The following is a 25,966-nucleotide window of genomic DNA, read 5'->3' on the forward strand; positions in this document are numbered from 1 at the left end:
TATGTGTCTTTTATCATATATATTTAGATAGTGGAATTGAATGATGGTGAGAAAACTGTTGCATATCATAGAAGATGGTTTATCAACTTTATCTAAGTAGAGTAACAAGGAAACATAGTTTGTGCAATGATTTTGATGAAGAGTTTAATGGGACCTTGCTACAATCTAGTGGCAATTGTAATGAATTTTGAATCCTAGTTTGGTTTTTATAGTAACATTTTAATATTTCAAAAGTATTGAATGAACCACTTTGAAAATTTATGATTTTTCATACAACTAGTAATATTTTAAATAAACATCAATGCTGAATGTGAAGGCACTTGGATCTAAACTTGTTTAAAATCTATTATTCAACATTGAGTGTATAAATTTTTAGTCAAGTAATTTAATATGTAAAGAAAATTCTGCAAAACCTCATCAATTTGAACAAAACAATGAATATAAATAATTTTTGTCACACCAAAATTTCTTATAAATTATATTGGTCTTGCAATTTGATACTCTTTATGTATATTTTTATATGTCATACTACTTTTATAGATTAACATACAAATTTTCAATTTGAGATATATTTTTTTTGTATAAAAGTAAATAATTTAGCTTTAGTATTTATAGATATTCCAAATGTAAGTTTTAAAGCATGAATTTTAAAGTTTGAATATTTTGTATAAAAAGACTCATCTACACTATAGTGACTTGCAAAACTATTACAATATTTCCAATTTGAAATTTTGGTGAGTCATCAAATAGAGATTGCATGTTAAAGTGAAATAGTAAAAATATAGTTACTTTCTATTATTAGTAGATTAATTGAGGTACAAGTCTTGGTACTTGTCTCAACATACATATCAATTTACAATGCATCTATTCTTTAATTGCTTTGTTCATAGGATGCATTGACATGGACCTTCAAAACTATCCCAATGAAGAGGAAATATCTAGAGCTTCAATCCATGCATCTACATGGTACAATTACATACATCGACACGATACAATTAAAAAAATATGATTTAGATGCATCAAAAGTCATATTTCAACAGGATAATGTACATATACATAGCAGTAATAGCATGAAACAATGGTTTTCTAAACAACATTTGAGTGTCTTATCTTAGCCTCTTCAGTTATTAGCTTTGAATCCTATAGAAAATCTTTGGGCCATTCTGAAAAGTAGATTAAATTAATATAATACATGTCCAAAAGGGATTACTTGAATTATGGTCTTATGTAGAAGAAACCTTCTCTTCTATCATTGTTGATGATTGCAAGAGACTTATAGAAACAATGCCTAGATAAATAGTAGCTATATTAAAAGCCAAAGAAAAATGGACTAAGTGGTGAAGAATTTCCAAATTGTACCTTCAAAACTGTCCCAATATATAGATTAGCTGTAGGATTTTTTTTTTCTTCTTTTCAATGAGAGCTTAGATTTTATTGGAATTTTTGTAAGAAACTAGTACATTATATGTATTATTTCAATAGATTTATTACATTCTATTCTAAGAATTTCTCTTACCTACATTGTTTTTTGAACGTATAAACATTGGGACAATATTGAAGGATTTAAAAATTACACTATTGTCAATATTTATTATTTTAGTATAAATTAAGAATATAAACTATTTAAATATTATAGATCTAAAAAATAATCATGATTTAAACCTATATAGAAATATGCATCTAAATCATTTATAAATTAAAATTATACATGTAAAAAATATTAGATATAATTTTAAATGGATAAAATATTATTAGTGCAAATGAATGTCAGATAACATTAAATCTTATCACTTTAGGACTCCACATTAAAATAATTAAAAAATTCTCATGATAAGATTAGAAAATCACTAGCATAAAGGAATCTTCCTATGCTTAAATTATATTGGCCTTGAACAAGTTGTTTATTAATACTTTAATAATGAAGAGGTAGTGCCTCATCACCCCACTAACGCATGCTCTTTCCCACCACAACCAAGGGCTGCCCGGTTCGGTTCCCGGAGCAAATCAGCCACGGCTCCGAACCGAGGTGGGGCGGGGCATGGATGCACCGAGTCCAAGCTGGCAATCTTTTGGCGGGTAAAGTCACTCCCCAGTCGTCACTCCCCGCAACCAAACTAAACCCTAAACCTTCAAGCGAAGTGGGAGCACTGTGCAGCCTCCGACATCAGAACCCCGGTTGCTGAGAGCTGCGACGATTTTTGTTGTTGCCCAAGACATTGTGTCTTGTGCAGGTTGCGCCTTTTTCCTATCTTTGGTTGAAGCGTAGAGAGATGGCGACGGAGGTGAAGCTGTCCGAGGGGAAGGATCTCACCAAAATTGAGCGGATTGGTGCGCACTCGCACATCCGCGGGTTGGGATTAGATGACGCCTTCGAAGCTCGCGCTGTGTCTCAGGTACAAATCCTCTTGACTTATTTATTGCACCAATGAAGGTATCGATCGTTTGAGCGTTAGCTGATTGTAAGTAACGGATGATTGTGACAATCAGGGCATGGTAGGGCAAAAGGCTGCGAGGAGGGCTGCTGGAGTGATATTGCAAATGATCAAGGAAGGGAAAATTGCGGGGCGTGCTGTGCTCCTGGCTGGTCAGCCTGGCACGGGAAAGACTGCCATAGCCATGGGTATGGCTAAGGCACTTGGTGAGGAGACTCCGTTTGCTATGATGGCTGGGAGTGAAATTTTTTCCCTAGAAATGGGAAAGACGGAGGCCCTCACTCAGGTACTAATCAAGTTGCATCATTCATTGTGGTTGTACAGAAACACGGAGTTTCATATATATATATATATATATATATTAAATTTAACTCCTTGTTATACGCAAATCATGCATATCTTCATTGTGATGTATGCGTTATGAAGGGACTTATGATGGTGGGAATGCCCTTAATTTTTCCATAACCTTGCACTTTGTAGGCTTTCCGGAAAGCTATTGGAGTTCGAATCAAAGAAGAAACAGAGCTTATCGAGGGAGAAGTTGTGGAGATTCAGATTGATCGTCCGGCCACAACGGGAGCAGCTTCTAAGACTGGCAAGTTGACCCTTAAAACTACGGAGATGGAAACGGTGTACGATCTTGGTACTAAGATGATTGAAGCTCTAGGAAAGGAGAAAGTAACCAGCGGAGATGTGATTGCCATCGACAAAGCTTCTGGGAAGATCACCAAATTAGGTCGTTCGTTTGCTAGGTCACGTGATTATGATGCAATGGGACCACAGACCAAGTTTGTACAGTGCCCTGATGGCGAACTACAGAAGAGGAAGGAGGTTGTCCACGTTGTGACGTTACATGAAATCGACGTTATCAACAGCCGGTAACCTACATGGACTCTGGTTGAATGAGATGCACACAGTCTTGGCCATTTCTTGCTGCTGACAACGATGCTACTTGCGGGTTTCGAGTATAGCTTTTCAGCGTATACTACCAAGTCTTATTTCGTTACGGTTATCACTTGCACGGTATTAGTGTAGATCGTCTTGCATTAACTATTTTATTGTGATATCTCCAGTTACTTTCGATTGTTTTATTTTCCATGCTTGCAGTAAGTTGGATTTCGTATCTTAGCATCAGCTACTAATTGATACTTATTACGTTTCTGTAGGACTCAGGGTTTTCTTGCATTGTTTGCTGGAGACACTGGAGAGATTCGGTCTGAAGTCCGAGAACAGATTGATAGTAAGGTGGCTGAATGGAGGGAAGAAGGCAAAGCTGAAGTTGTACCAGGCGTTCTGTTCATAGATGAAGTGCATATGTTGGATATGGAATGCTTCTCATTTTTGAATCGAGCATTGGAAAATGAGATGGCACCCATATTAGTCGTTGCCACGAACAGGGGAATCACCCGAATTCGGGGGACAAACTATAAATCACCACATGGAATCCCAATCGACCTGTTAGATAGACTTCTGATTATTTCTACGACTCCATATACTGAAGAAGAATTGCGGAGTATTCTTGACATTCGGTGTCAGGAGGAAGATGTTGAAATGTCGGATGATGCTAAAGAGCTATTGACCAAAATTGCGTACGTTCACTTTGAGATTTGGGTTCTCTGGGAGTGCCTAAATTATCCTATTAGCTTGTATTTCAGCCAGTTCGTTATTATTATTTTCTTTAAGAGGGTTCCTGGTTTGTATGGATTGTTCCTAATGCATACTATCAATTTTTTTTATTGCAGAAAGGAGACATCACTGCGTTATGCAATGTGTTTAATCACGGCCTCATCTCTTGCTTGCCAAAAACGCAAAGGGAAGGAGGTTGAGATTGAAGACATAACTCGTGTTTATCAACTGTTTGTTGATGTCAAGCGCTCAACTCAGTATCTCATGGAATATCAAGAACAGTTTATGTTCAATGAATTCCCTGGGCAAGATGATGGTGACGAAGAAACAACCATGGTAGAAGATTGACGCTCTTGAATATTTTCTCTTCCCCTTTTAAAAGGGCTATACTCAATGTGATGTTAAATGAGCACCTTCCATTTTTTTTCCGCGGAACAAGTGCCCGTTGTATCTCATCTCATGTTTTCTGTCTATCGCGTGACATAATGCGACATCATCACTGCAGCAGCTCAGAGTCGAGATATTACGTTATCCTCTTAAGAGAGTTAGCTGTTTCTAGGCTTTATTAATGCTGTGTTAGATAGGATTATTACGATGGATTTGAAAGTGAGTAGAAAACGTGTAGAAGTTCACAGTGAAGTGCAGCACTAATGCCATGGACGCATTCTCTGCAGTTTGTCATCAAAAATGTACATGCTATTTCCTCTGAGTATGTGAGTTCATGCGGGCCTTGTGTGGTGCCCATGGACGTCGTGAATATTCCGGAGTGCAGTAACTGCAGTTCCTAGTTGAAGTCAAGATACTGACCGTATTACGTAGCAATTCATGCTGTGAGATGTTAATGATCTTGTATCTTGTTTGCCTAGTCACTTGAAAAAGTAAACTCCATCGTATCCTTTTTGTCTAGTTGCTTATTCCTTCAGAATGACGAGGTTTCGTTCTTACCTTGGGTTCTGAGGTTTCAATCCCTGCCCTCCTCAATTCTTTCCAGGAAGCATAGCTGTTGCCGGTGAGTCAACAACCTTCTGTTTACATAATCCTATGTGGGGATTTGAAAGTTTAATAACCAATTTTGTACTTGAGGTCTATGCCAAGGAAAGCTCCACTACCCCTTCTGTAGCCTCTGCTTGTCGGAGAGGTATGCACCGATGTTTATAATAGAGTGCTCGTATTCATTCTACAGTCTCCTCATGTCAGATTAGATTCTGATGGTGAAGAAGCAGTGTCATTTGGTAACTGATTTAGTTGACGAGTAATGGTTGTTATTCTAATGGACTGGGATTGGATTTAATTTACTCTGACGGATCAAAAGTTAACTGAACTAAAATTACCCCCTGATTTCACTTCCCACTACCTCAGTTTAGCGTTTCTGTCCCAAATTCATGCGCAACGTCGTACACCTGTCGGGATGGAAGTTCTTGATGTGCATGATCGATTAGAGCACATTCTAACACGGACAGTGAGGTTGGTTACATCCTCCTGTATGCGAAATCAGCATCTCTTGTACCTTTGCTTGCATTGGTTCGAACATACAATCCAGTAATCTCAATCAGTATCATGTGATGTCCAGGATGTCAAGAACAACCAAGCAATCACAAGCACTTTGAAACGGATCGCAGTTCTTAACTTTCTAAACAAAGCAACCCAATAATCATCTGACTCCTTAAAATGTGGACAGACTATCACGTGGTGATACATTCCCCATTACGGTGAAACAAGGTTCAAACACCAGTATTTCTCCGTCTATATCGTTCATCACATGCATCGCAAGCTGTACTACATCAATCCTTCCTTCTGAGGTGACAACTCCTATCCACTTCCTCAAAACACGTAACCGTAAAGTTGCAGGAACGAGACCATTCGATCCTCGTTTCTTATTCTTCAACCAAGATGTTCAACAACCAATACTTCCTTCTTTATTGCAACAAAATGATCCGGGTCAGCTTCCGTTCGGAAACGCCGACCACAATCCGTCGGACTGATTTGTACCTACGGAGTCCTTTTATTCACATAATCTGCTACTCTCGTGCTGATGGACCGCACGGGTCACAATTGTACGTGAAACAATCGAAACTCTATGACACATCCTCGCGTCCTGCACACTTCCTGCGCCATATCTCCAACCCGAACTCGCTACGGCTACTCATTTACAAAATCGCACTCAAGGTCGTCGCTTCAGGATCTCACTCATTCACGCGTGGACCCATCTGACACCCGGGTCACTCTCCTATGTACATACGCCCGCACGCCACCGTTGCACTGGCATCGGGTGTCGCAACTGCATCGAGCAAATCTAGTTGAAGATGGCGGAGTGGGTGAACATCTCCGTCACCAGCAGCGAGAAGAATCCCACCATCGCCATGCGCCCATTCCATCGCTCCGCTCGCGCCGTGAAAGGCCCGAAGCTGCGAGCATCCGTCGACTCGCCGCTCATGATGGGTACCAGCGATGCGTACGTGAGCAATTGCACTGCCACTAGGAAGTACAGCAACCCGGTCTGTCCGGGAGCTGTGAGCTGGTCCATCACCGTTCTCCCCGTCATCTCTTCCGCGACCACTGCCCACACCATCCCCACCATGGCGAGCCTGCCGTTGATGGTCTCGGGCGCCGCTCCGTCGAACGCGAACACGCTCCAGAACGACTTGCTTCCGGTCTCGGTTCTCCTCTCCACCTCGGGGCGCGGGTACAAGGACCCGGATGTCGGTTCGGTGCCCATCACGGATTTCTTCTCGGACTCGTTGGTCTCTTGGTTCCGGAGGATGTCGTCCTCGGTGAGCACATTCTTCGTGTTGCGGCCCACTGCCTCCCTCACGTCGGCCAAGGGACCCTTGCTGCCTCCAGCTTCGCACCGAACTCTACCTGCCAGAGACGTTGTCAATCTGGCAGGAGCAGCCACCAACTGCGCACCTGCCAGCTTTCCTGGCTTGGGCAGAAGCGACAGCGATGCCTGAAGGCTACCGGCGCTGATGGTACTCATCTGTGATATCGCCGCTGCTGCCATTGTACAGTCGTGGGACGAGTGCACCGAATCTGGAGACAGTCGAATTGGCTTCAAACTACCCTTCGAAGTGGTCCGATAGCAATCGATCAATAATGTGGATGTTCCACGCTCTATGCCTTGATCACTGTTATTGAATCCTGTTTGACTGTGTGTGTATGTGTGCCGAATGTGGGAGAATCAGAGGACGGAGGCTGTTATATAGTGCGTTGCTGCCGAGCCACGGCCAGTGGCAGACGGGGGATGGAGATGCGAGCGTGGCTAGATGGTCGGGCATCCACATGGTAAAGCAGCCCTAGCACGATGCTTTTCGGGACGAGAGGTTGCCGAGGGCGGAGACGTGGCGATCGCTTTTGGGGATTTTATGAGCTAGAAGCAGTGAGGAGATCTTGGTGGGTTAGAGTTTAAAGTGCATGTGTTATGTTGACTTAGAGTTTAAAGTGCATGTGTTATATTGGTAGTTTAAACTCTAAGTCAACATATATGATCAATCTTTGCTCAATTTGAGCCTCCTGTAACATAAATCATGCAAACTATTAACCAAAACAACCAATAATAAATTGTCACAGCATACTACTCTTGACAATGACACTCCATTCTCTATGATATGATAGAAAAACCTGTCACTTTTAATGACCTCTTGTCATAGTGTATAACATATCTTAATTATCCATTCTGAAAAAAGATATTTTTAACAAGTCTTATTTCCTACTAAATTGCAAAGCTCACCACACATGCATTGTCAAAACCATCACCTACTTTATGATAATTTACTAATACAAAACAATTCTAGCCATTTTCTTACATTAACGGCACTGAATATGTTGAAAGACAACGGAAAGGCTGTATGTAAGAATGATTTTGCATTTTTTGATCACAAACTCGCATAAAAAATAAAAAATCACCTATCATACTCATCTACTAGAACGAAGAGTCAAAGGGTTGGGACTTGTAGTTGTATTTGGTAAGCTCGGAATTCCATTCCAGTCACTTACATGGTGGACTTCCTATCAAACCATTTGAATGTTTTGCCAACCATATTTGCCTATGTCCTCCTCCCCAACTATCTCCCCTTCGCCTAAGCTACTCCCCAAGGGCATTTGCCACAACGAGCCTTGACCTTGAGCCCTAAGTTGCAAAATATGTTAGCGGACAAGTGGGTGTGAAAAACGTGTGTGAAAAAAAATTTGCTAAAATCGCCCAACATCCAGTCATGGATGAAAACAAATAACTTTCCATTCTAATAAATTAGCACCTATTCCGCACTGGCCAGCATTACGAGCTGAATGAACCGGTTCAGTGACTTGCAGCGCAGGCGTGGGATGGTGCATCGCATTCGATACTCTGTGTCTATACGTCACTGTTCTCTACCTGCTTTTCCCTTTGTTGGGCATTCTCCAAAAGGCAATGCCATGTCGTAATCGTACTCCACATTCTTCGACGCCTCCGCTCTCACCGTCGATGCGCATTTTGTACCCGCCTCCTCCACCAGCTCCCACTCGACACATGATGCGTGTGCCTCCAGACAAATGGCCCCGCAAAGCTTCACGAACCCACCAAGATCTCCTCACTGCTTCTAGCTCATAAAATCCCCAAAAGCGATCGCCACGTCTCCGCCCTCGGCAACCTCTCGTCCCGAAAAGCATCGTGCTAGGGCTGCTTTACCATGTGGATGCCCGACCATCTAGCCACGCTCGCATCTCCATCCCCCGTCTGCCACTGGCCGTGGCTCGGCAGCAACGCACTATATAACAGCCTCCGTCCTCTGATTCTCCCACATTCGGCACACATACACACACAGTCAAACAGGATTCAATAACAGTGATCAAGGCATAGAGCGTGGAACATCCACATTATTGATCGATTGCTATCGGACCACTTCGAAGGGTAGTTTGAAGCCAATTCGACTGTCTCCAGATTCGGTGCACTCGTCCCACGACTGTACAATGGCAGCAGCGGCGATATCACAGATGAGTACCATCAGCGCCGGTAGCCTTCAGGCATCGCTGTCGCTTCTGCCCAAGCCAGGAAAGCTGGCAGGTGCGCAGTTGGTGGCTGCTCCTGCCAGATTGACAACGTCTCTGGCAGGTAGAGTTCGGTGCGAAGCTGGAGGCAGCAAGGGTCCCTTGGCCGACGTGAGGGAGGCAGTGGGCCGCAACACGAAGAATGTGCTCACCGAGGACGACATCCTCCGGAACCAAGAGACCAACGAGTCCGAGAAGAAATCCGTGATGGGCACCGAACCGACATCCGGGTCCTTGTACCCGCGCCCCGAGGTGGAGAGGAGAACCGAGACCGGAAGCAAGTCGTTCTGGAGCGTGTTCGCGTTCGACGGAGCGGCGCCCGAGACCATCAACGGCAGGCTCGCCATGGTGGGGATGGTGTGGGCAGTGGTCGCGGAAGAGATGACGGGGAGAACGGTGATGGACCAGCTCACAGCTCCCGGACAGACCGGGTTGCTGTACTTCCTAGTGGCAGTGCAATTGCTCACGTACGCATCGCTGGTACCCATCATGAGCGGCGAGTCGACGGATGCTCGCAGCTTCGGGCCTTTCACGGCGCGAGCGGAGCGATGGAATGGGCGCATGGCGATGGTGGGATTCTTCTCGCTGCTGGTGACGGAGATGTTCACCCACTCCGCCATCTTCAACTAGATTTGCTCGATGCAGTTGCGACACCCGATGCCAGTGCAACGGTGGCGTGCGGGCGTATGTACATAGGAGAGTGACCCGGGTGTCAGATGGGTCCACGCGTGAATGAGTGAGATCCTGAAGCGACGACCTTGAGTGCGATTTTGTAAATGAGTAGCCGTAGCGAGTTCGGGTTGGAGATATGGCGCAGGAAGTGTGCAGGACGCGAGGATGTGTCATAGAGTTTCGATTGTTTCACGTACAATTGTGACCCGTGCGGTCCATCAGCACGAGAGTAGCAGATTATGTGAATAAAAGGACTCCGTAGGTGCAAATCAGTCCGACGGATTGTGGTCGGCGTTTCCGAACGGAAGCTGACCCGGATCATTTTGTTGCAATAAAGAAGGAAGTATTGGTTGTTGAATATCTTGGTTGAAGAATAAGAAACGAGGATCGAATGGTCTCGTTCCTGCAACTTTACGGTTACGTGTTTTGAGGAAGTGGATAGGAGTTGTCACCTCAGAAGGAAGGATTGATGTAGTACAGCTTGCGATGCATGTGATGAACGATATAGACGGAGAAATACTGGTGCTGGAACCTTGTTTTCACTAAGGTGGGGAGTAAATCAACATATGTTAGTGTCTTGGCCTAGTTGGTATGGTAGAGAAGAGTGTCGATGTTAGGATGCTGATTGTGTATTGATTATCCTTGTGCTTCGGCTTCGAGAAGTAGAGGATATTCCAGTGTAAAAAGGATGTTGATGCAGCTCTTAAGGCACCTGTTCGAAATTTTGAGAATCAGTGGCCAGAAGTTGTAGTGAACGGCATGTTGAATCGATCATTGTATGTCACTGCGGCGATGGGCAGTGACAAAAGTCCGAATATCACATGTTACAGAGGCCTTTTATTACTACAAAGTTGATCAAATAGTTGATTACAAAGTTCTTCTAATGTTTGGTTTACTCTTTGTTTCTATTTTTATCACTAGATTATTGTAACTCAATATAATTATGGTTCTAGAAATACTTTTACTATAAAAATTCAAAGAGTTAAGAAAATAGATAATAAATCTAAATTACAAATATAGATTTTTAATTACGAAGTTGGATAAGGACATGACCACATATTCAATAAGAAGTAAAGAGAGAACAGTAAAAATTGAAGAAATGCTCAATGAATCCATCACTCGTCACAAGAAGAAGGATGCGTAATTTGCAAACGAGATTAGAAGATTCTCAGCGACATGCAAGATGCAGCCATGACGCACGCCGCTCGATGTTGAAAATGGACCCATGTCAGGGATTCTGCGGCTACGGCGACTGAATTCTGATGAATCTTCTAATTTTGGGTGCTCGGATTCACTGCGCCTCTGGATCTCATGCGTTGGGCAATCTGCTCTAGACTGGTGTCTGACGCGCTAGTTGCGGCCCCGCCTCGTCGACGACATGGCCCAATTTTGGAGCCCCAGCTCATCAGCTCATTTGTCATGGGCCGCCATCTGGGTCCCTGTCACTACTGTGCACATCTGCTGAATGCTATGCTTATTGCAGTTTTCTCCACGGGATCTCCATCAGATCACGCCGCAAGCGCCAAGAGCACTGGAAAAGGTGCAATTCCTGCTTCAACGACAGGGGAAATTTGACATGGGGTGGATTCCTTGCAGGATGAGGGATCAACCGGCAGCTGAGATTCTCGTGAACATGGATAAGATTCACTAGTCTGCTGGATTTTAAACGTGCAAACGTGGAGGTATTTCTAGCTCCTTCGGTTTGTACACTCCTACATTGCTGCCATAGTTTAGAAAGGACTACGTGAAGATTGGGGCTCAGGATCTTGAATCCTCGTTATAGACCGCTGGCGTGTTTGTTCTGTCTGGCTCGTTATTTTGTACTCGACGTGCTCTACATAACCAATTCTGGCTACCAAGAGAAATAAATTTTCAAAAACTTAATGAACTTGGAAGCCTTGCTTGATCAACAAATCATGAACAAGCTAAGATTTCACAGAATGTTTCATTAGAAAAATACCAATATGCTTCCAAGCTTCAATTTTAGTAATGAGTAAAAGCGACTTATGCACCACGTTTGAAACAGAGCCAACGCCACTGAGAGGTCAACGGGAAGAGTTTTGCGAGCTCTAGCTGGGCTTATGTATGGGAGTATCAGTGTCAAGTTGATGCGAGGGTAATTTCAATCTGCTGTGTGTGAGCGGTGACGATTCTCTCCCCTTGCGGAGGTCGCATCGTCGGCGCGGAGGTTTGAGAACTTTTTTCACTACAAGAACGGTTTCAGTTCTAAGTTTTGGGCAGTAAACGGGCTCAGAGAAGCCACTAGGCGTGCTAGCAGTTAGATCTCCACTCCCTCGCAGGAAAGGCAGAGGTAATTGGCACGACAGAAGGGATTCACATAAGAAGGCTGTGCTGGTCGCATTCGTTGAAGCTACCACAAGAGCTCGTCGTCGTCGTCGTCGCGTGAGTCGTACCAGGTCTGGTGCTGAACCTTCAAGCCGCCTTCCGCTGTCCTTCGCCAGAACAAAAGCAAAGCGGTGTAGGTGGCAATTGCAACTGCGCGTTGTTGCACCAGTACGGTAAATCCACAGTTGGTCTGAGCGCAGGAAGCCGAGAAATAACGGTCTAGATCCGGATTTGTTCTAGCGTGCGCCGTTTGTTTCTGAACTCTTGGTCTAGATCGAATTCCTTCATGTAGCGCAATTGGGTGCACAGAGTTTCAGAGTGAAGGAGGTGTGACATTATATTTTGTTGCAAAACCAATAATCTAGTCAAGGGGATCGAAACCTTAACCTTCATTTAAACGGCGGTCTTGTGTGACAGGCATCTATCTCGTGATTTTCATATGTTTGGAAAAGGACAAAGATAGTTGCAATGTCGCCGGCTTTCGTTACTCAACCAACCACCTTTTATCGTGGACAAACGGTGAGAACCAGGACTTGGTCTTTCGTTTTGGTTTTTTGGTTTTTTGCATTTGTTATTTTTTCCATTCTTTCTTGTGTCTTCTTACAACGGCTATGTGATTTCGTCTAAGCCTTCGAAATGACTAACCCAGTCATAGACGACAGATGTTGTAAATTAAGACAGGACTGCAGGAGTTATCAACTTCTGGACCAACGCTTTGTTTAGGTTAAGAGAATTGCGTTTGCTCTGTCATGTGGTTCAGATTGGTCATACGCTTTTGAGGTCAATAGGCCTCTATTATGTTAGTTATGAAGCGCATCTTGGGCTTTCACACCCCGTATCTTCTCGATGCTACTGCGATTGTTGGTTTCGATGCGATCGCCATTGGGAACAATCGCTGGGATACTTTGTGTCGACCGTATAATACTGTCAAGGTTTCGATGAAGGGTTGTTTTGAACTGTGATGCATTAGGCTACAATGACGCAAATGAAGTGCTATCACGGAGTTTGTATTGGAACACGCTTGTCATGTTGATTGACATGTTCTGTAGGGTTTTTACATGTTTGTTTTGAGCGACCATGGATTTGGAAGCCTGGAAAGCACGAAGAAGTAAAATGCTGTCGCTAGCAGTTGATCTTGCACATATATCAGCTAGTCCTTGCTAATCCATGCCCTGTTGTAGTTTTCTTTAGATGATCAATTGCTTGCCGCCATCAATTGCAGCATTTTGATCACGTTCAATGATTTTTGGATCTCGCAGGACTTCATATTTAGAAATTCGGGCAGAAGGTGCAACAACGACGCATTGTTCCATACCGAATCGGGATCATTAAGTTTGCATTATCAATCTCTGAAACGGGATGGCGCATCACAAGCTCTATCATTTGAAAAGCAGAAAAGGATCGGAAGGGAATCACGCTTCAAGCGATTACCCATTGGCACTCACGTTGTGGCACCTGCTACTGTTGGCGATGGAAGTGCAGACAGTAATATCAAATCTCATTTGAAAGCTCCGATGCACGGTAACGAGAAAAAAGCTTCTCGCAGGCTTCAAGTAGTAAGCAATGCCACGCCCGTGGCTGTGGGATCAGCCACTGGTCTGTTGATCCCGTTACCTACAGTGGACAGTGATCATGGGAATCATGAGGGTGTGGATACAAACCTATTCAACCAAATGCTAATTCAGAAAAAAGTGGTTCCTTTGAAGAGAACCGAAGGCAACCGAGTTGTTGAAACAGAGGAGGAGGAGGAGGAGGAGGAGGAGGAGCAAGAGATTGCTATCGTTGAGAAAAACTTACAGAGCTTTGAGAATTCCACTGCTGCAACTGCATTTCTATTGTTCAGTTCGGCAGCCAAGTACGAAAGTATGCTTGTAGACTTCCTCGACCAGCTGGAAGGCATTAGGCTACACGCTTTGGCATTGGAACAGCGGTACGCTACACAGCTAGAGAAGATTCATCGGTTCGTGCCACCAACATTGTCCATCTTTCCCTTGAGAAATCGCCGTTTGATACAATTTGCTGAGGTTGCCTCAATTCTGGTTTGCATACTCAGGGTGTAAATATTTGAAGGTTTGAGGTTCATTTATCGGCTGTGTTTGATAAAGCTTGCGATTGGGATTACAGTTTAATAAATATTTAGATGAACTTGTTTCTTGGATGTGGCAGGCATTATTATGCTAGTGAAAGAAATTTGCTTCATTACATGGGATTCCGATCCCTGGATGTTGCGAACCTACAAGAAGGACTCGCATCTTCTGGACTCTCTGGTTTGGAGGGTTGCGAAGCTCACACATTGGCAAGCCTAAATACACTCGGCACAATTCTCTTTTCACTGCTCACCAACTCGCAGAATAACTGCTCATGTTTAGATGGCGAAACTAGACGCAGATGCATTCCGTCTGTATCAATTCCAGAATGGCAAAGTGTTGTTCAAAATAAAGGGACTTCTGCAACGGACGTGGTGCTGAACGGGACCGAACACATTTCTTACGAAGCTGGAAACTTCATGTTGTCCAAGCATGCGGAAGCTCTTCTAGGGTCATCGCCTCCAGAACGGAATACAGTGATTATGGTCACTCTTCCTTCAGAAGCAGCTGAAGACGATAAACTCATCCGTCACCTGCTGCTGTCAGGTATGAATGTTGCCAGGATCAATTGTGCGCACGACAGTCCAGAGGTTTGGAAGAAAATGGTTCAAAAAGTCCGCTTCTTTGCTGAGCTTCTAGAAATGCCATGCCGTGTCAGTTTCGATCTTACTCGACCAAAGCTCCGAACTGGTCCCATGCAACCTGGCCCATCTGTTCTTAAAATCAAGCCGACTAAAGACAGCCTCGGTCATGTCGTTGCCCCAGCATGTGTCTGGATTGCGGAGGAAGGAGTGAGACCTTCCGGTCAAAGGATTCCGGATGTGTGCGTGCCAATCATTCCAAGCCCTGGGTGGACGAAGAAAATCCAAAGTGGTGATGCAATAAAGTTCAAAGACGCAAGAGGACGGTCTCGGGAGCTTCGTGTAATGGAGAAAGGAAGTGATCCATCGAGGGCCGGTATATTTGCAGAGTGCAGGGCCGTTTCCTACATTGAGCCTGGATGTGCATTAACTGTTTTGGGATACGATGGCCAGAGACTCAACTTGAACGTTGGGCAGCTACCAGAAGTGGAGCAGGCCATACTCCTTCGACCCGGCGACAAGCTTCTGTTGAAAAGAGACCATGTTTTAGGAAGTCCGGCCCAAGTGGACAAAGCAGGGAAAGTGGTGGTGCCGGCGTCTGTGACATGCACGCTCGACAAGGTCTTCGACGTTGCTAAACTCGGACAGCCTGTGAAATTTGACGACGGCAAAATTGGAGGCGTAATCGGCAGCGTGTCACCTTCCGAGATCTGCGTTACGATCACAGAAGCTGGTGGTCATAAGGGGAGGAAATTGAAGGGTGAGAAGGCGATCAATTTTCCAGAGAGCGACTTGTCTTTGAATGGGCTCACCGTAAAAGACGCCGAGGATTTAGATTTTGTTGTTGCAAATGCCGACATGTTGGCATTGTCCTTCGTCAACGGTCCGGCAGATGTACGCGCCCTTCAGGACGAGCTTGCAAGACGAGGTGCAGACGAGATCGGCATTGTGGTCAAAATCGAGACCGAGTTAGGATTTCAGAGCCTACCTTCGATTCTCCTGCAGACGATGGTGACGATGAATCCCGTGGGCGTTATGGTGGCTCGAGGCGACATGGCAGTGGAGTGCGGGTGGCAACGCCTCGCTGAAATACAGGACCAAATTCTGTTGCTTTGCGAAGCTGCTCATGTGCCCACAATCTGGGCCACACAGGTCCTGGAGGAATTAGCGAAATCTGGCTTGCCTTCTCGGGCTGAAATCACGGACGCTGCATCAGGTTCCAGGTGATTCTTCATCACTAACCATCTCGTGTGACCATCCGACGCATGGGGTGATGCCAAACTAGCTGTCACGATCAGACACTAGAAGCTCATCTACATTGATACACGAACAAACACTTCTCTTAACTTTTCACATGGTCTACAAGAGCCGCAGAACAGTGATTGTCACGACATCAAATTTTTCTCTAGACAGATGGAATTGCATCCCAGTGGGAGACTAACTTGTTGTTGAAGCATACTATTGCAGGGCGGAGTGCGTGATGCTAAATAAGGGCCCTTACATTCTGCAAGCTGTGGCCAGTTTAGATGACATCCTCCGCAGGGAAGCGAGTCGGAGGAGGAAAAACCGATGGAGAATGCATCCGTTGCAGAATCTTGGCAACCTCGACATGTAAGGCTCCGTTCATGCGGTCCAAGCGCAGCAATGGATGAGATGTGGGCTTTGATCCGGCGTGGCGATGCTTCGGGAGATGCTGGCGTGGATCCCGATGCGCCGTGCCTTGTGTAGTTCATGCTTTTGTACATACCACACGCTGAATGCAAGCTCGTGAGAGGACCCCATGCGACTGACTCTCTCCATTCGCTGTAGTTAAGTGGATTCTCGCGCAGTTGTGAAGAGTGATTCCCGCGTGCTCTGGTTGCTTTTCAGCAGAGCTTCCAGAGTTGGAAACAATACAGACCTTACTCCGTGCTGGTGGGGAGGTTCACCCTTAGCACCATTCATTCATTCATTTTTCTGGCTACCTGCCAATCTTAACTTAATTCGCAAGATTGAGTACAGTTTCTTTTGTTTGTGTATCTTTGGCTCAATTGAAGGTTCAAGGTCATCCTCTCTCTCTCTCTATATTTTTCAAAATGCAAGTTAGTCTTATGTATTTGCAAGTCAAATATGAATATGAATATTCTTACATGTTTTCAAATATATTTCATTTTGTAAAAATAAAAGTTTTGCTTCGCAAAATGATGTAATTCTTGATCAACGCAAATTCTATGCAAATCAATTATTATTACAGTACAAGAAATGCTGTGGTGCAGAACAAAGGATTGGTTCCTGGACAAAGTTCTGAGTAAATATACTAAATTTGTAAAGCCTTACAAATCTCATTCAAATGTTGTTATGTTAAGCTGCAACCAGAGAAGCAGTTCTGGCTGCAATTGGAGTACTCTCTAAACTTCTCCTCAGTACCATATTTCTTTGTGATAAACCTGAAAATAACGAATTACTTGGATGTTAGAATATGGTTAAAAGCAACATGCTTAGAATATTACCGGGACAACAGTATTTTGAGAAAAATACAGAAATTCCGTCATTTAGAAGGTGTATCCGGACCCTAGTTTGATCTTAAAATGACAATACTTCAGCATAAGAGTTTGTTTGATTGTATAACTTCCCAAGTAAAACTCATATTCCACTATAAGCAGCACTAACTGAATCATAAATTAAATAAAGAAGTAAATAAAAAGAAATGAAAGAATCACTAAGTTTTAAAATCTAATTGAGAGACTGGAACAGACAATAACAGAGTATCAAGAACATAGGAAACTAACCTAAAGAAATCTCGCCATAACAACTCAAATAGAACCCAGTTGAGTCTATGGTCTTCATTTCCAGTTCCTAAAGTGTTCACAGGCAAGGTGGGCATTACTCCAGCACTGTGGACCCATCAAAAACCTGAATTAGATTTGGCAGCTCCAATATAACTCAGCAATCCAAGAAACCCTAGGTCATTGATTGGTTCAAAGAACACAACTCAAACGTCAATGAGCACAAGTGGATACGTCATACAGAATATCAAATGGATGATTTAGAATGTTAACGATAACCCAGAGAAGAGGCACTTAGAATCAAAAAGCAACACTTTCTACAGCATGTCAAACGTTAGATGACGTACAATCTGGTATTATGTCATCAAAAGTAAGAAAAACCTAACTTATAGCTAGAGAATTATATCAATTGGGGGCAACACTCAGATCGAAGCAAACCTTGATCGACTCTTTTTCAGATCCTCGAACATTCGTCGTGGTGAGAGACAACCCAAGGCCAACCAGGGAGAGATTTTGCAAGAGAAATTTGCACCATACAAGCTGTCAGCACTAGTCTCCGATTGCTTGTTCTTCGCTATGGATGAGCTTGTTTCCAAAACATATCTGTCCAGCTTCTTCAGGGCTTCGTCTTCACCTCCCATCAATACAGCTCCACCTGATGTTTGGATCTCCTGCTAGATAAGCAAGAGACGCACAATTGGTACTAAGCACAGGGGCAAAACATAGCAGAAATATGGCTCTATAATGCGCCTAATATCGTGTATTGCATCATCAATCCAGTAAAATTCAGGATACGAGTTGCCACCACAGATGTGGTAGAGTTGTTAATCCGGTTTAACGTTTGATATGATCCTAAACCTGGTCCCGCCCTAGCTTTCCTTCTTGTCGAAAGAAAAAAGCTACGGTATCCACACAACAACAGGATTGGAACGAAGAGCATTGAGAATCATTGTTGCCTTCACCCATCCACCCATATTAATTGCTCAAATAATGAAAAAGAACCTGTCGCATATCAGCCGCAGGATTCAAGCCAAGTTCCTGTAGGAATGGAATGCGTCCAGGTTCGATATTTCCACAAGCTGGTAGACCCTTGAGCTCTTGAAGTGCTTCAATTGTACTCCTGACAGCTAAGTTCTGAACCATTTCTCTGAATCCGCCGTAATTGGAGGGCATATCATCTAGTTCAAAAGGTAAGTCCTCAAGATGAACAAGAGTACCGCCCCAAAAGAATTTCGTTTCAACTCCGTTGTCTTGAAAAGCCGCAGCCACCTTCTCCTGAGCCTGAACATACAGGACAAGTGAAACATCAGAATGAATTTTAATCATGCTCCGAACATAATAGAGAAAAAAGCTATTATGTTCCGCATCTCTTCGCACTGAATATCTTCTGGCCATGGCCTGAATCCAGCTGCCAGGTTGTCCAATGCCACCCCTTGCGCAAGATATTGCTGGCCATAATTTTTAAATACTAGTTCTTTTGAGTAACATTCACAACAAGCATCCATGTTGTAACTACACACTCGAAGTGATTCCACGCTGACTCACTCTGAAAACCTCGAGTACAATGCATATTTCGATACAACGCTCCCATACGAGTCTAATTCTTGTAAGCCAAAGATGCATCTCGAAATATTCTCTATTTTGTGACTTAAAATTGTAAAGAAAGCATTGAACAACTACTACTACTTCAAAAGATTGAAACTTAACAGAGATGTAGCATACACCTGGAACCTTCGAAGTAGTGAGGCACTCGTACATTTTGTCCCACATGCACCTAGTGATAGAGTATGATAAATTCTCAAACCTGGAAAGGTCCTCTGTTCAAGGCATTCCATGATCTTTTGACGGCGACACCTTTATGTGACAACCAAGGAGTGTAAGAGTTGCTAGAAATTGCAACAAAATCTCCTTCCTGCAATGAAAGCAATCAACGTTTCACACCAGTTCCATCAGTTGTAGCTGAGAAAATCAGTTAAAAACTATCTTCTCGAAACAACACTCGTTCACTTGCTCATAAACCTTTCACAATTTAACTTTCAAACGCTTCCATGTTTCCTGAGAATGAGCCCACTGTACCTGGAGCTCTCCATACGCGACTTCCTGATGGGCATAGAGAGATTCTGCTCCCACGCTTTTTGCCAAGTCGAGAAGCACTTCCTCTGGTTTCCCAATCCTAACAATTAAGTCTGAGCCTCTTTCTCTCAAACTTGACCGCAGATTCGCGACACATTCGAAGAGGAATTTCACTCGATAGGGACCGTTCTTATCAATACCCAATGATGAATTCCCATAGTCCCTTGGATCGAAGCAGTATACTGGTAAGATGGAGAGGGAATCTCTACTAGCTGAAACCAAAGCTTCGTTATCATGCAGACGCAAATCATTCCTGAACCATACAATCGAAGCTCTACGTAAACCAGCGGCACTCGATGGATTTTTGAATTCAGGACCACGAAGGCTTTGATACTCTGGAAAAGCTGAAACATAATTTTCTGACTTCTTTGAAACAGTGGCTGGAGTTTCTACGGGAATGTCAAGAACTTCCTGTAACAAGCAACCCACTGGCCTCAGTACAATCGTTGTTGATTGCAAGCAAACAGGTCAATAACCAACTACCTGGCTATTGTCTTTCGTCCTGCTTCAAGTTTCCAATTCACTAACCTGCACTTCGAAAGAAGCCGTCATAGGCACGGGGCTATGACCTTTCTTCTGAGAGAAAGCTGTCTAAGAGACAGCTAGACTAGCTCCACTTCGATGTAAGGCCTGTGACATCCTTGTGTTCTTGGTCAGAACTAGGCTGGAAGTAAGTACGGATTTAAGAGCAAGCGAGATGGAAGCAGCTGAAGGGAGAGGATTTCCAAAAGACGCTGCATAAAAAGATAGCCATACCACAATCCTAGGAAAGGTTAGAAGGGCTATAGTCATCAGCTTCTAAAATGCCAGCGATTGCTTTCGGAAAAAAGCATAGAGTGGAACATGAACACGAGGCCCATGGATAAATGCAATGTGAGATAGTAGCATCTCTTTCATAACAATTAGATTGAATCCTTTTCACTGAAAAAGTATGCGAGAACAATAACCTCCACGATGCAAGACTGCTGTGTAGACCGAAGAATGAAAAGTGAGATTTCTTTCTATCCCCTAACCATAGATATTGATATAACAACTTGATGCAAATTACTTCAGCCCAAATACAAAATGAGTATGTAATCGTCAACACCTCATCCGATTTGAAGTTTCCGCTCGTAAAAGGTAGTATACTTATCCTCTAAATACCGGAACGTAGTCCTCAAGAATAGCGACCCCTACACAACAACCAGATTGGTCTCTCACCTAAAACTTGAGAAAAGAATAACCTTAAGAAATAGGAGCTGATCTTCTTGGACTCAGAGCTGGAAAGTCGATCAGTGTATCGAAGACAAGGATTCTTCACGTCTGTTATTAGATAAAAGCTACTTGATGCACAACAAAATTATTTATTTCCCAGGTCTAGAATGAATCAAGGACGTATTTGGATCACAGAATTCTCCACTTTCGTGTCTGCAATCGATGAAAATGAAAATCCACTGCAACAAGAGACCACTTCCGCTACCGAAGGCAAATAACGCCAGAATTCAGATGATATCGTAAATATGGAGCCAGGACGATCTAGCAATACCACACCCGAAGCAATTCAATGCGCACAAACAGCAATCATGACTTCCTCAAACGCTCAAAATTACCAAACCTTCACAGCATCACATCTCAGCAACCGAAATATCGGTACTTTCAATGCTCCACATCTTTCCAAGAAGAAACCAATTACGCTACATGACTATTTCCGCCAACCATTTCCTCAAAAAGAAGAGAGAGGAGGAGCGGGAATAATTGACTTAAGATGCCAATCCACGTTGTTCGCACACCTGCAGCGTCGTCGTTGCCGAAGGCCTCTTCACCGTCAATAACCGCATCGCTAACCTCCTTACCGGCAGCAAGGATCACCTGAGATAGTACAGGCGCACGCGCTCGGGATGACGCCATCGCTCGTTGGAGATTGCAATCCATAAGGACCTCCAAGTCGTCAAGCCCAGCATGCCCCGCCATGACTACCAGACTCGGAACAGAACAAAGCAACGCGGAGGAAGAGGAGGAGTGGTCTTAGGAATGCAGGAAAAAACCAACAAGCAGAAGAAGCAATACAAATAGCAGCAAGAAGGATGTGCCACAAAACCTCCTCAAAGACTCTCACCATGAAGGAACACAGACCAGTGTGACACTTCGGGCATGCTGCAATACGAAAGAGAATTATTAATTATTTTGAACTTGATCACTACTGCAATATTATTATACATGACATTCCAATTGTTCAGTGAAAGGCCAATCTTATCCAGGTAAAGAAGATGAATCATTGTTCACATGTGTTGAGCATTGAAGATTAAATATTACCATTTTCAGTTTTAAAAAATATATACTTGTTGTAAAAGAATATGAGATCCTCCAAAAAAAAAAAAAGGCTTGATGTAAAAAGTATAAAAAATGTTGGTCTTTTAGACACACGATGCTTCCTGTTTCATAAAATATATATTTGAAAGTAAAAAAGAAAAGAAAAAGAAAAAGCAAGAACAAAAAACACTTCAAGAAATGTTCTTTAAAAGTTAAGTAATGAAATTGGAATAAAAGTTTACTGTATTCAAGAAAGTAAACATGAGTAGGGCATCTTGGTCACTTTTCAAAGCACATTTAAAGGAGACTGACCTAATTAAAAATGACAAGGACGAGTTCATCACATAACTACAAGTTACCTTTTTCCGAGAAGAACGTGTGCAGTGGTCAGATGTTTGGACAACTTGGATGGCTCTTGTGCTTTGTTTGAACATACAGGCCCATGGCTGGGGATGCACTATAATAAACAATAATAACAATATATTGGTGGGGGCGGGTGTTGCTATAACACCTGGCTGAGTTTTGCCGCAGTGTTTACCAGGCACGGCAAATTCCAGGCGAAGAGATCAGGGACGAACACATCCCCGTTCACATCGACCCGGAGGGGTCCAGCTAAGCATGAAGGGGACGAGGGATGAGGATGCTGTTGCTGATGTGGCGAGGAGGCATAGGCTCGCGGAATCTCGTGACTGAGATGAAGCATAAGCTGGAAGCAGTGGTGAACACAGCGAAACAGCGCCGGTGAGAGGAGAGGAGGGGAGAGGGGAATAGAAGCGAAGATCGCGATGGATCGTGCACCACTGCTTCGCCCGCCTGATCTCTCACCACAATTTCCTGCTTCCACCATCGCTGCGGCAGCCCTGCACCGTAAGCTCACACCCGCCTCCTCGCCTGTTGTAATACTTGATCTCCTTCACTTGGAACTCCTCTTCGTGTATGTTCGTTGACGGAGCTAGGCGCTCGGGGGCTTTCTCCCTCTCCCTCTCCCTCACGGTGTGTGTTTGTTTGCGTGTGTGTATGCGCATGTTGAGCTCGTTCGTCTTGCAATGCGGGTGTATCTTGCTGAATGGCATTATAATGTATGGCGGGTGCTTGATTGAGTGACGCAGAGTTCTTTAGTGCTGTCAATTGCATTGTTCTCTATCTCGATTGTACCAGTATTGCATTGCGAAATTTTCGATCATCTTCATGACTTCTTGCTCTTGTAGTTTCGGATTCTCCGATGTTTACTGATGTTCAGGGTATGTTTTCAGGATTCCTGCATTTGAAGGATCTCCGAGATTACTATTATCTATCTCCCTTGTGAGACAGGAATACATAGAAATGGCGCAAGCAATGAGGACCATGCAGGTCACTGCCTTGAACGGTGCATTGGCCGGTTCCTCTCAGAGTGTTGACAAATCTGCCTCACTCAGAATCTCGAAGAGGGTTCCTAATTCCAGGCGACCAGCTCTGTCTTTGAGAGCTTCCGCGAAGGATGAGGGTGACATGCTTTCTGCCGTCGCGCCCTCCACCATCGCATCCATTGTCGTGCTGGCTGACGTTGGTGCAGCGAGCGCCCTCACAGCTGAGGATGTTACTCAAGCATACGTAAAGGTAAGACGCTCTTCGTTGATTATGCAGTCATGTTTTCCATAAGATTTTATTAAAGTTCGGTTCTGTGCACTGGAGTTCAGTAACTTTGACGATGAAAATTCAGCTTCAGGATCCTGTAGACTCATTTATAGTGTCCGGATCGAGAAAATCGTTGCATATGTTTTGCTTTTCTAGTTCATCCTCTCGTGGAGAATGTACCTGATGGCAATTGAATTCTTCTCAGGCACAAGAAGCCGCCTCTCAAGCATCTCGAACAGCTGGGGATACCTTTGACGTAATGAAGAACGTTTATGAACAAATTGTTTACGCCTTGAAGCCTGCAGTTAGTGCCGTGACTCCATACGCTAAACAGTCCGCAGACTATGTTTACAAGACTGTGTCTCCCATTGCATCCGATCTCGAGAAGCAAGCTGAGAAGGCCCTCCAGAGCACTGGTGTCGACACCAAGCCTGTGGTAGATGCCGCGAAGGTAAAGCAGATAAATTCATCCACTTTCTCTCTTTAATGATACTTAAACCGCGTTTAACGCCAATGCCATGGTAGTCGAGCAATGCCACTTCATATTCAAATTGTTTTCTGTGCAAACGAAATGCTCATTTGCCAGGGGGAAAGAAAAAAAAGAAAAAGAACAAAACTCTGCATGACATAGTCCGGCATGAACCAATCTCTTTGTAAAGTGACTTGGAACAGTCTAATCGAGTTGTTGTCTACAGACAGCTGCCTCCGCAGCAGGCGAAGTGGAGAAGTACATTGAAGGGGCTCAACCATCGATATCGAGTACTCTTCAGAACGTTTTGTCCTCGGATCCCATCGTCCTAGCCGCCGGAGCCGGAGCCTTGCTTCTGGTGTATCTCTTGACACCACCTTTATTGTCGAGCCTGTCCTACGCTGCCCGGGGTTTCAAGGGTAAGTACTTCAGAGCTCAGTTGTGGTTGGCCACTATAATGGAGGTTTGACCATTCTTGAGATGAGTTCTCAAGATCCTACGTGCACCTACGTTGTCGAGGTTAAGAGTAGTGTCCTCGTTGGACCAAATCTAACATCTGAGCTCAATTTGAAGGTGAATTCACCGCATTCCAAGCTCTTGACCTTCTGTCTAAGGAAGATTACTACCTCATTGACGTGCGAAGTGAGAAGGAGAAAGCCAAGTCTGGTGTCCCGAGCTTGCCAAGAAATGCCAAGAACAAGTTCCTCCCTGTCCCGTGAGTCCAATTGCACACCATTTTAGATGATGGAGGGGTCTCAATGCAGTTATTGAAATTCTTAAAATAGCACCAATAGAGTATTTGGTTGGAGGTTTCCGGCTGTGAGTGGATTTCACCACTAAGTGCCTGTGAATGTTGGTAGCTGAAGTGTTTCGCGATAAGTGTTTTCTAACCGGTGAGACTTGGCTGGAAACAGAGTTGAGGAGTTGCCAGGAAAAGTGAGGGGTCAACTACGCAACGCTCGTAACGTTGAAGCTGAGATTGCAGCCCTTAAAATTTCCTCTCTGAAGAGACTTAACAAAGGCTCCAGGCTCATCATAATTGACTCGTAAGGCCTCCTAACGCGGTGGTCTTTACACTATCGTGGATAATTTAGAACTAATATTTATTGTTTTTTGGTTGAACATGGTCTCTGACAGTGTTACTCTCGACCAGCACTACAAAATCAATATATTAGAGCCCTAACTGTCCATTTGCCTATTCAGGAATGGAGACATCTCCAAGACCATTGCGAGATGCCTGTCAGGGCTAGGGTTCAGCAACACATGGGTCATCACTGATGGATTCGATGGAGGAAGGGGTTGGGTACAGAGCAGGCTTGGCACAGAGTCATCGGGTTCCTCATTCTCTGAAATTCTCTCCCCATCTCGCATCATCCCTGCAGGCACCACATTTTTGCAAGCTGGAAGAGATTGATCTATACCGTTGATCATATTATATGCTCAGAGAATTAGTAATATTTTTAGGCCCAAATTTGTAGGCTTTCTCACATTCATTTTCAGTTGACAGCGGTAAACTTCGTCTGGCATGATTTTATTTCTGCAAATTTTTCTTATGGCACACGACATGTCGTGCCAGATTCTACGTATTTTAGGGTACCTATGTAGATCTACATAGGGGTGCGAGGACGCTGTGGGGAGCACAGTTTCAGCATGGCTTGAGCAGAAACGTCAGATTTCTGAGTGGTGACCACCGTTTTAACCTGTTGCAGAGAATGTATCAATGAAGGCATGGGACTGTTCTCTCTTGCACTTAAACGCCTTGTATGCTTAATGACAGTGTTTGTGTGACTCAAGAATCATTCTATTTCCAGCAGTCGTAAACTCAGATGAGGCAGTGATATTTCGCAAGTACATCCTGAGTAGCTAAGTTTTTTCTTCTAGAGTCGTTATTTCTGTGTACACGATACATCTTGGTATTGTGAATCTGATT

At 44.0% G+C, this 25,966-nt stretch overlaps 6 protein-coding genes across 9 annotated transcripts; 4 read left to right on the forward strand and 2 right to left on the reverse strand.

Moving 5' to 3' along the window:
• Window positions 1-2,175: 2,175 nt before the first annotated feature.
• On the forward strand, window positions 2,176-4,856 carry LOC112291766 (uncharacterized). Its single transcript, XM_024539630.3, has 5 exons — window positions 2,176-2,393; window positions 2,488-2,718; window positions 2,913-3,310; window positions 3,599-4,021; window positions 4,175-4,856. Exons 1-5 carry the CDS (start codon window positions 2,271-2,273, stop codon window positions 4,404-4,406), a joined length of 1,407 nt encoding a protein of 468 aa, XP_024395398.1. The 5' UTR covers window positions 2,176-2,270; the 3' UTR covers window positions 4,407-4,856.
• A 1,095-nt stretch (window positions 4,857-5,951) lies between these two features.
• Window positions 5,952-7,346, reverse strand: LOC141046201 (low molecular mass early light-inducible protein HV60, chloroplastic-like). The gene has a single exon (XM_073538849.2). It carries the CDS (start codon window positions 7,057-7,059, stop codon window positions 6,352-6,354), a length of 708 nt encoding a protein of 235 aa, XP_073394950.1. The 5' UTR covers window positions 7,060-7,346; the 3' UTR covers window positions 5,952-6,351.
• A 1,490-nt stretch (window positions 7,347-8,836) lies between these two features.
• LOC112291770 (low molecular mass early light-inducible protein HV60, chloroplastic) lies at window positions 8,837-10,110 on the forward strand. Its single transcript, XM_024539642.3, has one exon. It carries the CDS (start codon window positions 9,003-9,005, stop codon window positions 9,708-9,710), a length of 708 nt encoding a protein of 235 aa, XP_024395410.1. The 5' UTR covers window positions 8,837-9,002; the 3' UTR covers window positions 9,711-10,110.
• Window positions 10,111-11,873: 1,763 nt separating this feature from the next.
• On the forward strand, window positions 11,874-16,774 carry LOC112291768 (plastidial pyruvate kinase 4, chloroplastic). Of its 2 annotated transcripts, none has more exons than XM_024539633.3 (5): window positions 11,874-12,271; window positions 12,516-12,617; window positions 13,358-14,058; window positions 14,265-15,989; window positions 16,234-16,774. In XM_024539633.3, exons 2-5 carry the CDS (start codon window positions 12,567-12,569, stop codon window positions 16,379-16,381), a joined length of 2,625 nt encoding a protein of 874 aa, XP_024395401.1. In that variant the 5' UTR covers window positions 11,874-12,271; window positions 12,516-12,566; the 3' UTR covers window positions 16,382-16,774. The 2 variants fall into 2 exon arrangements, with proteins under 2 accessions (XP_024395401.1, XP_024395403.1); XM_024539635.3 differs by having other exon boundaries at window positions 12,030-12,169.
• Window positions 16,775-17,034: 260 nt separating this feature from the next.
• On the reverse strand, window positions 17,035-21,574 carry LOC112291769 (blue-light photoreceptor PHR2). 2 transcript variants are annotated; one of them, XM_090255547.1, is made up of 8 exons: window positions 21,434-21,574; window positions 20,193-20,398; window positions 19,608-20,075; window positions 19,336-19,443; window positions 18,534-18,812; window positions 17,970-18,202; window positions 17,535-17,639; window positions 17,035-17,192 (listed from the first exon to the last, which is right to left on the reverse strand). In XM_090255547.1, the coding sequence occupies exons 2-8, from the start codon at window positions 20,214-20,216 to the stop codon at window positions 17,102-17,104; spliced, it is 1,308 nt and encodes a 435-aa protein (XP_090111673.1). In that variant the 5' UTR covers window positions 20,217-20,398; window positions 21,434-21,574; the 3' UTR covers window positions 17,035-17,101. The 2 variants fall into 2 exon arrangements, with proteins under 2 accessions (XP_090111673.1, XP_024395409.1); XM_024539641.3 differs by having other exon boundaries at window positions 20,193-20,294; window positions 21,434-21,569.
• A 1,187-nt stretch (window positions 21,575-22,761) lies between these two features.
• On the forward strand, window positions 22,762-25,794 carry LOC112291749 (calcium sensing receptor, chloroplastic). 2 transcript variants are annotated; one of them, XM_024539609.3, is made up of 7 exons: window positions 22,762-22,946; window positions 23,207-23,549; window positions 23,773-24,018; window positions 24,263-24,455; window positions 24,610-24,751; window positions 24,951-25,082; window positions 25,240-25,794. In XM_024539609.3, exons 2-7 carry the CDS (start codon window positions 23,277-23,279, stop codon window positions 25,448-25,450), a joined length of 1,197 nt encoding a protein of 398 aa, XP_024395377.1. In that variant the 5' UTR covers window positions 22,762-22,946; window positions 23,207-23,276; the 3' UTR covers window positions 25,451-25,794. The 2 variants fall into 2 exon arrangements, with proteins under 2 accessions (XP_024395377.1, XP_024395376.1); XM_024539608.3 differs by having other exon boundaries at window positions 22,762-22,820.
• Window positions 25,795-25,966: the final 172 nt, after the last annotated feature.

The sequence above is a fragment of the Physcomitrium patens genome, chromosome 14 (assembly GCF_059467195.1).
Source record: "Physcomitrium patens ecotype Gransden chromosome 14, ASM5946719v1, whole genome shotgun sequence".
NCBI classification, from domain to species: Eukaryota; Viridiplantae; Streptophyta; class Bryopsida; order Funariales; family Funariaceae; genus Physcomitrium; species Physcomitrium patens.

Bases quoted from the DNA above. Each gene is read 5' to 3' on its own strand.
- LOC112291769 (XM_090255547.1), bottom strand. From the start codon at position 20,216: ATGACGGCTTCTTTCGAAGTGCAG. The intron at 18,203-18,533 runs GTTCTTTTTCAT...CTTATCTAGCAG, and splicing joins CTGCGGCTGATATGCGACAG to GAGATCCAAACATCAGGTGG. The intron at 17,193-17,534 runs GTTAGTTTCCTA...CGTTATTTTCAG, and splicing joins TTATGGCGAGATTTCTTTAG to GTTTATCACAAAGAAATATG.
- LOC112291766 (XM_024539630.3), top strand. From the start codon at position 2,271: ATGGCGACGGAGGTGAAGCTGTCCGAGGGGAAGGATCTCACCAAAATT. The intron at 3,311-3,598 runs GTAACCTACATG...ACGTTTCTGTAG, and splicing joins ATCGACGTTATCAACAGCCG to GACTCAGGGTTTTCTTGCAT. The intron at 4,022-4,174 runs GTACGTTCACTT...TTTTTATTGCAG, and splicing joins GAGCTATTGACCAAAATTGC to AAAGGAGACATCACTGCGTT.
- LOC112291770 (XM_024539642.3), top strand. From the start codon at position 9,003: ATGGCAGCAGCGGCGATATCACAGATGAGTACCATCAGCGCCGGTAGC.
- LOC141046201 (XM_073538849.2), bottom strand. From the start codon at position 7,059: ATGGCAGCAGCGGCGATATCACAGATGAGTACCATCAGCGCCGGTAGC.
- LOC112291749 (XM_024539609.3), top strand. From the start codon at position 23,277: ATGGCGCAAGCAATGAGGACCATGCAGGTCACTGCCTTGAACGGTGCA. The intron at 24,019-24,262 runs GTAAAGCAGATA...TGTTGTCTACAG, and splicing joins CTGTGGTAGATGCCGCGAAG to ACAGCTGCCTCCGCAGCAGG. The intron at 24,456-24,609 runs GTAAGTACTTCA...CTCAATTTGAAG, and splicing joins CGCTGCCCGGGGTTTCAAGG to GTGAATTCACCGCATTCCAA.
- LOC112291768 (XM_024539633.3), top strand. From the start codon at position 12,567: ATGTCGCCGGCTTTCGTTACTCAACCAACCACCTTTTATCGTGGACAA. The intron at 12,618-13,357 runs GTGAGAACCAGG...TGGATCTCGCAG, and splicing joins CCTTTTATCGTGGACAAACG to GACTTCATATTTAGAAATTC. The intron at 15,990-16,233 runs GTGATTCTTCAT...ATACTATTGCAG, and splicing joins GACGCTGCATCAGGTTCCAG to GGCGGAGTGCGTGATGCTAA.